The sequence below is a fragment of the Athene cunicularia genome, assembly GCF_003259725.1.
Source record: "Athene cunicularia isolate RWA chromosome 11 unlocalized genomic scaffold, athCun1 chr11_part1, whole genome shotgun sequence".
Lineage (NCBI taxonomy): Eukaryota > Metazoa > Chordata > Aves > Strigiformes > Strigidae > Athene > Athene cunicularia.
This window is the reverse complement of record NW_020799113.1, coordinates 16,446,468-16,461,756: the sequence shown is the minus strand read 5'-3', so window position 1 is coordinate 16,461,756 and position 15,289 is coordinate 16,446,468. Positions and strand designations below refer to the sequence as shown.

At 38.2% G+C, this 15,289-nt stretch overlaps 2 protein-coding genes across 2 annotated transcripts in view; both read right to left on the bottom strand.

Annotated features, from left to right (window-relative positions):
• Positions 1-1,765: 1,765 nt before the first annotated feature.
• Positions 1,766-15,289, bottom strand: part of LPCAT2 (lysophosphatidylcholine acyltransferase 2) — a 26,866-nt gene continuing 13,342 nt past the window's right edge. The window contains exons 8-13 of the mRNA XM_026856815.1: positions 14,621-14,703; positions 13,900-14,025; positions 12,587-12,740; positions 5,598-5,696; positions 3,726-3,867; positions 1,766-3,452 (exon numbers count right to left, since the gene is read on the bottom strand). Coding sequence (XP_026712616.1) covers positions 3,208-3,452; positions 3,726-3,867; positions 5,598-5,696; positions 12,587-12,740; positions 13,900-14,025; positions 14,621-14,703 — 849 coding nt within the window. The 3' untranslated portion in view covers positions 1,766-3,207. The remainder of the gene's footprint in view (positions 3,453-3,725; positions 3,868-5,597; positions 5,697-12,586; positions 12,741-13,899; positions 14,026-14,620; positions 14,704-15,289) is intronic.
• On the bottom strand, positions 9,485-11,173 carry CAPNS2 (calpain small subunit 2). Its single transcript, XM_026856816.1, has one exon. It carries the CDS (start codon positions 11,024-11,026, stop codon positions 10,274-10,276), a length of 753 nt encoding a protein of 250 aa, XP_026712617.1. The 5' UTR covers positions 11,027-11,173; the 3' UTR covers positions 9,485-10,273.

Genomic DNA, 15,289 nt, shown 5'->3' with positions numbered 1-15,289 from the left:
AGGACCAGATCTTGTAGCAGGTGTGATCTGACATGGAACCTGGATGTGTTATCTCTATTTCTGCATTTTTTAGGAAGTGCCACTGATACAGCAAAGGAAGTACAAATACAGTTTTAATTTTCTTGGATCAGAAGATCTTCCCCTCCAAAATCAAACTCTCGTGTGGCCAGTGGAGACCCCGTTGGTTCACTTTCCTTAAACAAACTGATCAGGATTAACAGTATTAATATCCTTTTTCCAGGGTGAACAAGGAAGGTCTCCTTTTCTAGGTGGCCTGCCATTGCCTTTCATGTGTTCAGAAACAGGATCTAGCTTTTAAAAAATGTAAATGAGATTTATTCGTAGTGTATGTGCATAGTTTTCAGAAAACATGAAAAAGAGCAGCCCATGGGCCTCTGTTCTTGAGAATTAGTTGTGTTTTCCACTTGTAACAGACTTGTCCTCTTCTGATTCTCACCCTTGTTAAGATTGCTGGAGTTTCTATATAATTTACAGTGTCTTATTTTGGTATCTCTGAAGGATTTATCATCAAATCCATGTTATAGTATGACAGAGAAGTGCTGATTAAATAAATGATGTTTCCTACAGTGACAGGACTCAAAATGATCCTTAAGCAGCCTGTAGACTTGAGAACTTGCACCTCAGGAAGTCTCAGGAGAAGGGTGTCATCCCTCAATGCCTGATTGAGGACCATTTTCTGTTTAGTATTTTTAACCTTCTTCTGTTTAGTTCCTGCTCTGTCACTTAATGTAATGCTCGTTTATTGCAGACTGTTTTTAGTTTGGTCCTTTTAAAAGCTCCCTGAGGCACAATGATGCCTAGAAATTAATGTATTCCCTTCCCGCACATCAAGCAGATGTGTGTATATTAAGTTAGTGTCTCTAACATTTAGCTGATTTCTTTTCAGGGCATAGTTGAATCACTGTTACATACCAAACCCATTTGTGGCCTTTCCTCCTTAAACTATTGGGATATGTACATTTATATACACAATATTTTTAGCTTTAATTGCAAAGCCCTTGTATGACTTGCAGGTTTTTATAAAATCATCAGTCCTAAATATGCTATGCTATTGGGCAACATAGTGCTCCAGTTGTTGAATGTGGCTGGATTCAACAGGAGAACATGTAAGGCACCCTTGGCATTCCATGACCTTGAAGTGGTTGGTTGTCTTTGCCATCTTCGCCCACCCATCTTTTTCTTACTGGTTAGAATAGAAGTAATCTTTGAAAAGATTACTGGTTGAAAAGCTGAGGACGTCAGTTAACATGCTAGGTAAAAGCATCCTTGCCAAGGAATTAACATATAGTCCAGCTAATTATACAGCCAGGTCAGGGTAACTCCTGCTTCTTCTTTAAAGTAAAAGAAAATCCTCTCCTAATGTTTATATTACACAAAGCCATAATTGTTACTTCTCAGCTGTGCTTGAGGTCACTAATTTTACCTGTAAATGAAGCCTTATTTTCTGTCAGAACAAGGAGGTGTCCCTCCCCATACCCGCAAATCTTCTTTGTATTATATCTCCTCTTGCTGAGGAAGTCAACAGAAGTAGCTCTTTGCAAGAGCATCAGTCCTGTCTTAATTTTCTAGCCTTACCATAAAGAAAAGTGCCACCACAGTCAGAACTAACAATGCCAACTTCAGGTTTTATTGTGTCTATTGAGGTAAAACATCCTATGGATGATTTCCTGGAAATCCCCCCAGCCCCTTAATGTAGAGAGAGTATCCTTCCTATGCTACTAAAAAGACTTAGCTGTTCAGGTAAAGTCTTTCAAAAATATAGATTTATTTTAAGCACATGAAACATCAGGATAGGCACCATTATAAACACAGAAAGATTAAACATGGCAATGAACTTGCGGCCAGACAATACAAGCAATAATTTAGAGGCAGAGGTTACCATTTCACACCTAAAAACCTGCTGAAAATTGGTTATTTTTGGTACTACAAATTCTAGACTGTGCTCATCTCAGTATGCCCTCTCACTCCACCCCTTCCAAGTTTTTATTTAGAAGTATTTGTGTAAATAATTTTTGTGTAAATAATATTTTAAATATTGTATAAAGTGCATTCAGATGAAGGATGGAAAAAGGTAAAGGCCCAGTTTCCAGTGCACTATAGGGGACTGAGGCAAAACATACTCAAATCATTGACTGGAAAGAGATTGGTTTTGAATCAGACCCTAAGAATTGAGTAATGGCACAGTAATGCAAATATCATTTCTAGGAGACAACTTTAGAGTAGATACTAACTACTAGAATTATGGCTTGACAGCCTATTTGCCTCTTAAGTTTTGCAGAGCAAGGTCACATTCCTCTGTTGATAATTACTGGAATAAAAAAATGGCAGTTCAAAATGTTCCTCTTAATGTGATCCTGAACAGTTGTTACTGTAAACAACATTCTGTTTATTTTGAAATAAGTCTATTAATTCTTGGGTCGTATTGTCTGCATTTTCCTGTAGACTGTGAGCTGCTATCTGAGAATTCCAATTAGTTTTTGTTGTAAGAAGTACAGTCATTTCCATCTTTAACTTGCCTTTAAGCCTGAAGCTGTTTCTGTTAACATCAGTGAATCAGCATGTCTTGTTCAGAAGCATAGGCTTTATAGTTCACAAGTAGTGAAGGGAAATCTAAGGACAGCTAAAATAGAACAACCAGCTTCTTGTAACTCATCTGTGTCTCTCAGAAACTTGAGAAAGGCTAAGGGATATTGTAAATTAAAACACTCTGGCATCATTTTTTCCCTTAAGACATGTTGGGGATGTAGAGGAACTGAGCAGCATCAGAAATTCCACTTGTTTTTACACAAGTGGACTCCTCAGTCTCCTCTTTCTCTGAGATAACACTGCAGTGCTGGAGCCTCTTACCCCTCTTAGCACATCTGTCACTTTTGTGGAAGCTTCGTCTTGGAAGACAGTGATAAACATTCCCAGTATTGTGATACTGACATCAAGGACAGAGTAGTTACAGTGGTTTTCTCCCTTACAGTCAAACAGGAATAACTCCTCCTGCTATGAAAGTACAAAAAGAAACCTCTTTTTTTTTTTTTAATTGTAACATCCATCTCTATTCCACCTGCTATGAAAGTACAAGAAGAAATCTTTTTTTTAATTGTAACTTCCATCTCTATTCTATAGCCATTGTACTTATGAATAGTTAGGGAAAAAAATCCTGTAGAATTCAAGAGCTGGATTCTTTAACTCTTCTCAGTCATCCTTCTTGTCAGAGGTACTCAAGTTATCCTCTTCATTGCCTTCAGGACAGACTTTATTTCTTGCAGTTGGTGTTTCTGTGACTGGGATTGTTGTCTTCCTAACCAGACTGTGTTTGACTTCAGGTGACTCACTGTCATCCTCCTCCAACATATCTAACTGGTATCTCTGTAGCTCTAGGTATGTAGTAAACAACTTGGCATATTCTGGATGCTTCAGTGCAAAGTCCTTAAACTCATCTGAAAAATACAAATGATACAGATACAATAGTGCAACAACAGATCAGAGAACATTTCAGTGCCTGCTCATTTTACTGAAGCTGATCTCCAGTTACTTTCCTCTGAAGCATCTCAGGCATATCCCACAAAGTATCTAGGTCTGTGCTTCAACAGTTTTCCCCAGTAATAGGGTATGAGAAACACCAGATATTTTCAGGGAGAAAAAAAGATAGGAAACTCTCGCTGTCAATATGACTGTTAGAGTGCTCTTTGTTTCAAAATGATGTAACTTACCATAGGACAGCTTCCCGGTTTCATCTGCATCTATTTCTTTAAAGAGCATAGAAACATCAAGCTCAGGCACCCCCAGGGCTGACTGAATGATACAAGCAAACTCATTTTCTGTTATAGTGCCATCCTCATCCATGTCAAAGAGCTGGAAAAGACATAATATATAGAAATAATTCAGCATCAGTTTGCCTTGGAACCTTCTGTGCACATCAGCCACCCATATCAGATTTCTAGTATTCAAGAGGTGATCTGCAAACAATGCTTGCGATTTGAAGAGACTGGCTGCATCTCAGCTACTTTCTCTTGCAAAAGATTTTATGTATTTTCCCTGGAATAAAACTAAGCAGTCACTTAGCAGAGCAATGTACATACTGTAGTTGGGATTGGAACACTCTGCAACAACAAACAAACCTCACAGCATTAGTTCAGTAATAAAACTCATACAAAACTGATGAAAACAAAACATAAACAAAGGTTTATGTTTATTGTCACCATGAGCTATGATAAGGGTCTACTGGATTCAGCCACTCTATACTGGAACATCTTAGGTTTTAGTCTTCGTTTTCATTAAGTTATGGCACATCTGCCATCAGATTTAATTTGCCATAGTTTATGATCTGACATAAAATACCTAAATACTGGTATATGTGATTGGTCACTCACTAAGGAATTAATGTAATTAACAAGGAATTCTGGTGACTGGAATGCAGGCAATAGATGTACACTGATCATTCCATCCTTCCCAGTGCAGTGACAGTAAGCATCTGCTATGAATCAACTCCTTGAGAAATACAAGGATGGATGGCTGTAATTCTTAAGTACTTGCTACAGGCAAACTTTCCCTTTGCAAAGGAAAGAATATCTAGTGGCAAATAAAACAAGTAGCAACAGGCAAAACCCATAGTTCCATTTCAGACTGAAAAAGCCTTTTACCAGCTGAAACTGGGCATAAAAACAAGTTACTAATTTTATAATCAGCACAACTGTTAAGATACTGAAGACTACAGTCTAGAAAACAGAATAGTGAAACAGCAACAATAGCTGCTAGGTTTGCTTCTTCATATGAATCTGTAATGATAAAACATCCCTAAAAAAGCACAAATCACTTAGAACAGCTGCAGCTCTTATCTGTAAAGGCAGCCAGTGTATATAATGGATTGCCATAAAAATTCTGGTACTTCTTGAGTATGCATCAGTACTAAAAAGTACCCAGTTTAAGTTGAACATGATCTATCTCTCGATATCCAGTTTGATATGGTTCATTAGAACAGATTAGAATCTGTCCTATCATTAGAACAGAACTGAATCTGTTTCAAAGATCTATTGAAAAAAAGTCACTGAAGCATTTTTCTATTGAAGGACTCACCTGGGCCTTGCTGGTCATATGGAGCCTGCTTGTACTATCAGGACACCATAGTACAAGCCAATAGATGTTAGATGCGGCCCAATTGTGGATGTGCCAGTCTTGAATAGCCCTTCTTGATTTACCCCCCTCCTCCTCTTTGTTAGCACAGTGACTCTACTGAGCGCTTGACCCACAAGAGGATATTGCTCCATCTATTGTCTGCTTGTGACATTGAAGAACCACAGCTGAAAAAACCTCAGGCGAAAAAAATGCATGTGCTGCTGAATCATTTTTGGAGTTGGCCTGCCAAGTTACATATTCATTAGTGCCTTCACATGGCTTTTGAAACCCTTTTCTATGATGCCTGCAATTCTCCCCCTCCCCTTCACACCCTAAATGTCAATTGGTTTAAGAATATTACTCACATTTGCATAACAGATTGAAGCTATAAACTTATGATTTGAAAGCTAACAGATTTACAGTCAGTCCTGATTTGTCATGTTTGTAGATTTACACTAAATTGAACTTACCTTAAATGCCATGCGAATAGTCTCTTCTGTGTTGGCTGGGTTACAAAGAATAGACAAACCAATAACGTATTCTCTAAAGTCGATGGTGCCATCTCCATTCTGTAACCAAAATATGCATGGCAGTAGTTACAGTTAATACTGCAAATCACTTCAAAAGCTGTTGTATATATCAACTATATAACATGCACTAAGACAGTTTACAACACTAGAGGTATTTGTTCTTCCTGGATAAAATACTAAGAGCTCATTAAATATATGTACTACTAGGGCTGAAGTAGCAATATACATACTTTCAATAGCTAGAAATTTGGTATGAATTTCTATCTTATCAACACCCAAATAAAAATATTTAAAACAAATTACAAGTTTTTCTTAGTGTATGACCTCCAAGAAGCCTCTAACAAGAACGGGAATACCTCTGTTTAAGGCAATTGTAACAGTTCATGTAGGACTGGCAACATCCTAGAATAAACAGGCCAACAGTGAGGCTGTTGCCCTGAGTTAATTCTTCCAAAGAACCTTCATCAATAAAATATATGCCAACAAAGGTACAGCCTGATGATGCAGTAAATCTACATGGTCTATCTTAAGCCTCTCTTTGAAGCAAAAGCATTGCCCTGCATGCTGTTCTGAAGCCAATACACTGTCCTACCCTTTAAGCCAGGAATGCAATGAATTAAATTGTAACAGCCTCTCTGATAGTTCCAGTTTTGATCTGAACCAACATTTCAATATGTTAGCTACAAAGCTACAACAAAACATTTGAAGCTTGCTTTGATGGTATTTGTCATTAATTCTATGTAAACTGCATTATATTTGCAGATAGGGAAAATGGCAGATGCTTGTTGACATTTATGCTTAAATCAGTATTGTTCCTGTGACCACACAAAGTTTCTTGAAGGTTTTGGAAAACATCCTGTCTGGGGAAAAGCCACATATAAGTGTTAGGTGGTGGGACACAGAGTAGTTAATGAAAGCACAGTAGAGATGACTAGTAGCTCATAGTTTGGAACATTCATAATAAGGGCATTCATCAAAAACACTTTACAAGGAAACAAAAGTGTAAAGCGGAGTTCTCTTTGTGGATATAATGTGTTGCACATTTCAAGAAGAAAAAGATTTTTTAAAAAGTGGAATCCCTAAGTCAGAAAACAGCACAAAACTTTTCCAGCCAAGCAGAAGAGGGGTGGTCTCCTGGCTAAATCTGGAGTGAACAGCCAGAGCTAGATTCTATTTCTGGCTCTCCTACCAACTTCTAATGCCCACTTGAGCATACGAACCTTAACCTTTCTGTTCTTGGTTTTCTGCAGCTGAATAGTGGAATATGGAGCTTGCCAGTGGAGAAATGCTAAGGCTGCTCTACAGAGTACTTTGAAAATCCTGAGTTCTATGAAATAGGGATTTTTGCTACTGAACTTTAGGTTTTAGGAGAGTTCTTGATTAAAGTATGTGTAATAATGTGTTCAGTACTAACTTTTCTTTATCAAGCTATACATTTGACAGTGTTTAAAACTGTTAAGATAGAATTTTATTTAGCCTTCAAAACCAATCCAGGACTGTTTTGAACAGACTACTGTTATTTTCTTTATATCAATGGTCTAACCAATCTTTTTTGAAGACATGCAACCTTTGAAGATCTTGTACTTTAAAAACCTGTGTATTTCAGTGAAACTTTTTAGCAAAGATATGAATAGTCCTTCAGTTACTTTCAAGTGTGTCTCACAGATATAACTTTTGACAGGTTTTAATCATTAGAAAAGGACAATGTTCTCATAAATGCTGTTTTATTTATAAATCTGTGCTCTCATTATACTGCAGAGTTTGACTAAATATTTTGGTTACATCATAGTTCTCATAATAGAGATAACATCTAACTTTAAAATGTATCATTATAAACCTAAATTTTCAAAACAACTGAGGCATAGTGTAGATAATAATTGTTCAAAGTTCCATGGAGTATTATTTTTGGACAGTTTTATAGACTGTGTTCTTAGCAAAGGATTGTTTGATGTGACTAGAATATTTTTTAAAATTTATTTTTAAAGTTAAGAATATGTATCACAGGAAAAGAATTGGGAAGTAAACTTTAAATAAAATAGTCTCATTAGAAAACAACTTCTGACATAAATTAACACAGCTGTGGCTGCACATGGAGAAATGACAAGAGCTAATAAGGGTCGTATTACTTTCACTAAAGTGCTAAAACCCAGTAACCAAAACTGAGTGCAATCTGATACACAGAACACCAGCCCTTTGAGTAGGAAATAAAGTTACTATACTTGCAAGATCATGTTGTGACTAGCTCTACTAAACCCTAGGATGCTGGCTAACTTCCAAATGCTCTGACATTTTGGTAAAGGAGAAGTGATAGGGTTGTTACCTGGAAAAAGAGATGGGAGTTAAACTGAAAATGCAGGAAAACCTTCAGTGCTTGTGTTAGTACCACTGCAAACGAGCACTTGAATAGTCTTTCTACACATACCTAGCTGTGTTTGCAGCCTGTGCAACCAAGAATACTTTAAGGAAGCAACATGTGAGCTGAGCTCCAATTCTCTAAGTAGCAAAGTAGAACATATTTAGGTAAAATACTCAAAACATAGTGTAACCTCAACAACACTTGTTTTCTTTAAGGAAACTAGTTTTCTGCTACTGTTTTCACTACAGCATGCTATGGTAACTAGTTTTTTTTTTTGTTTTTTTTTTTTTTTGTTTTGTTTTGTTTTGTTTTGTTTAATATAATATAGCAAATCTTACACTTTGGGAAACAATAAAGTTTGTATTGTCATAAGCAATCTCCACTTACAGTTGCACAAGGACTGCAAGACAGATGCAATCAATAGAGTCTGAAGTATTACTGCCTCAAAACGTTTTTCTCACTATGTAAGGCAGTAGGAAAAATCAAGTGTGTATGTGTGTGCACTAGTCAGTCATGTTTAGCTAAGTAAACCCTAAGTCACTTACAGGGACAGCTACCACAGAGAAGCTACAACTGGACCATTTGGAGAGGAACTGCAGATGCACCTCTTGTGTTCACATCCAGGCTCATCATGTAAGGCTATTGCTATAACTGCAAAATTCCCACTGTCTGTTGCTACATGCAAGTTCTAACTAGTCAGAAAGGGAAATTCTGAAACAAACCTGCTAGAATGATGCTTACCTGGAGGTATCACACTCTCCCTCGAGCTCACTTTCCTATTGCTCAGAGCCCAGATGCCACTGTGGATAACTGTGCTTTCCCACTGAATAACTGGGAGGGGGGTCACTCTTTTGTTACAATTTGGGCCAATACAAATTTTTTTACTGTTTCTGTCACCCAGCTTGGTGTTAAACAAAGTGCAGGAGGAAAAAAGTCTGGGCAAAAGTTTTAAGTTACTCCTTCCTAAATTGCAAGTAAAAGTTTTCTGCGAGTATATCACGGAGGAGATTTCATCAGTTTGGAAAATACTATTTGCCAAGTGTAACTGCAAGACTTAGAAATCAAAGCTATGGAAATTTAGAAACAAAGCCAAACCACAGTACTCCATTAGCATTCAGATGCCCTGCAGGTATTGTGTGGTATTTTTCAATTAGTCACTGATGTCTCCTTGGGGAGGGGTGGACTCTTACATCTAGAGACTGCCTGTAGTGTAAGGCTGTGCTGCTCAACTCATCCTTTCACATTCCAGTCAGCTAGCACACACCCTGGACAATTTTCTTTTTAAAGCAGCAGAGCCTTGCTGAGAAATCTGCCTTGTTACACTGCAGTGCAAAGGCTGTTTTCTCAACTATGTAATCCTTAATTCAAAGATGTACCTTTGACAGTTCATGTTATTCCTTCTTCTTTTACTCAGAAGTTGACGTTTTAGACAGAACTGCATAACTAGCTTGAGTGAGACACTGCACCCTGATAAAATTTAACTTGGCCAGAAGTTGATTTTGGCTGGCTGGCTGCATTATTACAGCAAGCTTCTCTAAATATAAATGCAGTATTTTAAGTTGTTTTCATTATAACTATAATAAGGCTTGAAGGAAAGGGAGAAAAGACTAGTTAATAGCATTGTGGGAAGGAGGAAAAGGTTGTAAAAGTAGCCTTATATAAGTCTTCAATTTTGTCCTAGCCAGCAGGTAGAGCTGACAATACTACTCAGGTTTTGCTTCAGCAGACAAGCATGAAAAGCAGAAGTAGGAAGGAAATTAAATATGATTATGTAAATTCATTGATCATTATAGTTATTGCAACTCTCATGTTTTTCCCCTTCCTAGAATTAACTGCACAGCTCTCTTTACTAGTGATTGCCTTCAGGCAAACAGCTTTATTGCAGCTTGGCGAATGCCAACAAATCAAAACAGTAACATCAACACCAAACTTACGAGCTTTTTATATAATTGTTATAATCATATACAAGGCACTTTACGTGAAGAAGTAACTAAGCTTTGATCCTTCAACACATTCCCTCACTTCAGAGTGTAGAGTTTTCCGAGACAGACTTATGCAGCTGTTCAACTGACAAATTACACAAACCCTTCAGAAAATCAGGCTAATGCATGCACAAGAGGAATCATAACACTTAAAGCTGAACCATCTACCACTCACTACTTCTGCCTTAGAATAAGAAAGAGACTACAGTTCTACAGTACACGATTGTAGTCTTCCATGTATATCTTCCAGATGAAGATTAATCTTCTCTGCTGTGTCTTCACGAATACATGGTCAGCTGCAGCCAGTCTTCAATGGTCATTTTGATCTGTCCATTTCCATCTCGGTCCAGGGACTTGAAGGCCCGGAACATGCTGTCCATTCTTACCAGACAGCTAATGAAGTTGTTGAAATCCATGCTACCGTCCTCGTCGGCGTATCTGCGCACAATTACCTGGAAGAGTTGTTCGTTCAGGTGGAACCCTGCAGCCTTCAAGGCGCCTGGCAGCTGAGCTCTCCCAACAGTGCCTGACTGATCAGTATCATACTGCTTGTACACACATTGCCATTTCTTGATGTTGTTCCACAGATATTTGAACTCTTCAAAGCCCAGTTTGCCGTTTGTATCACTGTCCATGACGGCCACCATGCTACGGCATGTGTCTAAGCTGAAGCCATCTGTCCTCAAGTCTTGATGTCTGGAAATGACTTTGTTCAGGATGTCCCGTAGCTCTGTGGCACACACTTCCATATCATCTCCAGCCAGCTGGACAAACAGGCGACGGAACTGTCTGATCTCCTCACTCTCATAAGCTTCCACATTCGTGAAATGATTGTGAGGAGGTGGAGGTGGCTCCGGATTATACTGAGCTGCTGCTTCACTTATAAGATTGACAAGACCTCCAACAAGTCCTCCAAGATTCCCTCCATGTCCACCTCCTGTTAGGAGACCTCCAAGGCCACGTGCAAGGCTCCCTCCACGACCACCACCACTACCACTTCCTCCACTCAGCAAAGCTTTAACAAGGAACATTATGAAGATTTTTTGAAGGCAGTTACTCAGAGATCCAGTGCTTCTGTAACTCTCCAAAGCCTTATTGTGTCTGAGCTGGGCGTGGGCAAAACGCAGCTTATCTGCGTGCTTAGACTTGACCGTGTCTGTGCATGTCTCCAGCTGCCGGTTTTCTCAGGTCTCAGTAGTTTCTGTCAATTGTTGCTACACCTCTATTTCTTTTTTGCTTTACTGCATAGTTAGCTTTATGCAATTTGAAGAATCTTTTTAGAAAAAAAAAAAAAAAAGATGAGGCTGAAAGACACAGAGCAGAAGTCTCAAAATACTCGTGCTCATAATTGAAGCAATTTGAAAGGAGCCCTGCCACATTAATGCAACTGTTCCTCAGTTAAACTGATCTCCTTAAAGATGAATGCAGTGAAAGTGTCCTAGAGTCTTGTTTGTTCTTCCAATCTTTTATGCCTACAACCTTTTACTGCATTCAGGTTTACATTGATAATTCTAGTCACTGATGCTGTTGTGCCAGATAGGGAAAGTGAAAGGAGTCTTGATTGCCCTTAATTATTTTGGTAGCCACACCATATTTTTTTGTATGTACTGTGCTTCAGGACTCAGACTACATGTTCACAGGAGCTGATGGTCCAAGATCCCCAGGCAAGAATGAAGAAAGGATGATTACCTAGCTTTACTAGTGCTTCAATGCATTCTCCAATTAAGGAACAAATATTTGACTCTTCTCTATTTTAGAGCTTGTAAAACCTTTTTATCTGGAAAAATCCTGAAACAGTTTTAATCAGCATGTACAATGCAATGACCTCCCAAAGACTGGCATACTGCTAAAGCTAACTTGATCAGGAAGAGTGATGCTGAGTTGGGAGAGCTCCTGCAATAAGAAACAAACTCCAGTTCATAAGCACTTGAAGTACAACACGTTGCTTGAATTTGTAGCACACATAGGATGTCTAGAAGTAAGATGAATTCTATGTTATGCTCTAGTCACTAATGCTTCTGCTATAGTCAGAGGGGCACATCCACAGGGCAATTTTTCTCATCTTCAGAGAGGAGCAGAAAATGTGAGAGATCACCACTGACTATGGGGGAAAGCCTAAATTATCAAATCAACACATAACCTCCTTTAGGGCTGGAGATAGGCAAGAGGAGTCCTTATAATGTTTAATAGCATCCTTCACAAACACAGAAGGAACATACACTCTAGTCACTTTCAATATGTCTTAAATGATCTACTTACAACTTCATCACTAAATTAAACTGTCAGATTGTATATAAACTCAAAATCTGGGGTAGGCAAAAGGAAATATTCAGCCATTACCACCATGAAGATTCTCATCTGATGGTGGTGCAGCAACTTGCTCCAAGAGATGGTTGTCATCTCCCAAGCTACAAAGTGACCAACCTTTTTCCATCAAAACTTAAGAAGGAAACTGTAACAGTCACCTATCTTTCCTACGAGAACTGTTAACCAAGAACCATTTACTAAGCTGGACATAATGAATTAAATATCCTTTGGGGATGTGTGTTTTAACAAAATATTTTCAACTAGTCGGTTAACCAACTACTCACCCTGTCAAAGAGTAGAAACAGCTCTCTGAGGACATCTGAAATAGGCAGCTTCAAGTACTCTGCAAACTCTTCAATTCCAATTCTTCCCCCTTTGGAAGCACTTGCAATAGCAGCAAAGGTATCCAACTGCTCTCTGACATTATTCCATTTTAGGCTATGCAAACATGAGGGAGAGGAGATATTTCTATACAGCAGATCTTGGACAGATGGAATTTCAGTAAGAGTTATTACAGTGTTCAAAGACAAAAAATAGCCAAACAGAGCATGTGTGTACAGCATTAGAAACGCTGTACTTCCAACCTGGTACTTTATACAAAATTAGCAATTAAGGACTGCTCCCCCCATTATTAATATTAAAAGCAGGCAGTTCTATGCTTCGGTCTATCAGACTTCCTTAGAGTAACTTCTCAAACAAGAATCATCTGTCCAGGTACTAGGCTAGTCTAGCAGAGAGTTTTGCAGTACCATAACTTCAGATGCAGCATTATTTTACTGCATCATGCTCTAAGGTGAGTATTTCCTTAATAGATCTCAGCTCTACTAGCTAACTCTCTACCCAAACGCTAGTATCGCTACAGCCTGAGAAGTAGCTGATCTCTGCAGAAATACACCACTGCCCCTCAGCAGGAATAATTAGTATTGCCATGTAACTATTGACGATTGTTCCAGATGGAGTGCTATAAATGGATATGTAGCACACATGTAATAAGACGAAGATTCACTGCGCACATACTTCAGATTTGACCACAGCCATGCCAGGTTATTTGATGGAGTTATTGTATGATTAAGTGGTTCAGTCCTCAAATTCCATTGTATCCAGACAGAAACAGTCAACACTGCTAGCGAAACATGCCTGCACAATACAACTAAGAACAGTAAACCAGTGGCTGAAGTCTTGGTCTGGAAAGAAGGATTTTACTTCCTACCACAAATAGCCTGTGCACTTCCACAAAAGCAATTTAAACTGGGCACCAAGATTACCATCAAGTGCCTAAAATAAGTATTGCTGTAGCTTCTTCACCTTTTGGTGAGATTAATCTATAAAAGATTAGAAAAATGCATTTTTCCTCTTGTAACACTGGCCACATAAATTACTTGGGATTAGTTCTTACTGGGGTTTTCCTAATCTCTGATTTCCATATAGTTTATGTATATACGTTGTATACATAAATACACTATATTACTGTCATGGTTTAACCAGAACAATTACACATGGCCCAAGTCCGTTGTCAGGTAATTCATCCTTTTGTAGATGGCCATCAAAACCTGCAGCACTGCAGTAATTATGCTACCAACAGCTAAGCTGCCCTTACTTGAGTTTCTTGCTAATTTTGGTGAACTCCACCAGCCCAGCTTCCATGGGTAAAGTCAGCTGTCCTGCTGAAATCATCAGTCGGCAGTCTTCAAAAGTGTGATCAGTGACTGGCACATTCAAAGCACTGAAAAAAAATTAAGGAAAAAGCAAAATCAATTTCTTATATTAAAATTACTTTTAGTTGACTGTTTTCCTTCTCTATCTCAGTTTGACTTTAGTGCTAATATACAAAACAATATGAAATGATAATTCATTCTTGCACTGCTGCAAGTAGGATAAAGCAATACATGTCAGTTTGTGAAACTGTGAAACCATACTGTGAAACTACATTATGGCAGCGTCATGATGTTTAAGATTTACAGTCCTGTAAATGCAGCCCAGTAACCCTGGAGAACAAACCACCTACTTATTCTTGCCAGGCAAGTAAGGGAGAAATTTATTCCAGCTTTTCATGAACTGAACATACTATGTTCCAGTGTAAGACAACCTTCTCTATGCTCCATGTAAAAACAATCAGGGTGTTTTAGTATAGGAATTTGACACCTCTTAGTGAAATTCTGGAGCAATTCCTATATACAGTACCTGGGACTTGACTAAATTGTACTTTATTGAGGGAGATATGTCCATTATCTCCCAACACTTTATGGATAGGATATATATAGAATTGCTGGATATAAAAGAAATGTTCTCAGAGATTTTATCCATGACTGATTACATACGTTGCCATTGTTTGTCGGACTCTGTTGGCAAAAAGAAAGGGATCATTCTTTTCTTCCTCAGTAGGAACATGAACAGGCAGAAACTGAAAGAGATGAGTTATCCAATCAATTCAATAGTCACCACTTTATTAGCAATATAAACAATTTCTTGTTACTTGGAATGGGGGAAAAACAGAAGAAAAAAATCAGCCATGCAATAAAGGAACTGGACACTAGAGGTCTCAAACGCCTTAGAAACCTTGCTCTTGTGCCCTAGCCACACAAATGAGATTTAGTTCAAAACTACATCTTAAAGATTGGTAGAAGCTACTTTAATATGAAAAATCAACTCCCCAAAGAAGGAAAGTGTAATAAATGCATACTTAGGTAGAAAATGAAACGCTACATTGGTAAGAATGTGAGTTTGAAATATGGTACAGTCTTTTTAAGTGACGTTACATACTGGAACAGTGTATGTAAGATTTTTAACGTTTTTAAATACACACCGCAGTTCCACCTTGTACCTGTTATCTGTCAGCATGTGACTAATAAATTTCCTGAGAGTTTTTAGAGTTTTTCCTTCATGATAAAAATGTTCAGGAATATTAGTTCTGAATTGTAATTAGAGCACTAACCAGATACAAATACTGTAAAATTCTGGAACTTCAAGCAGAGAGTAAACACCCCCCC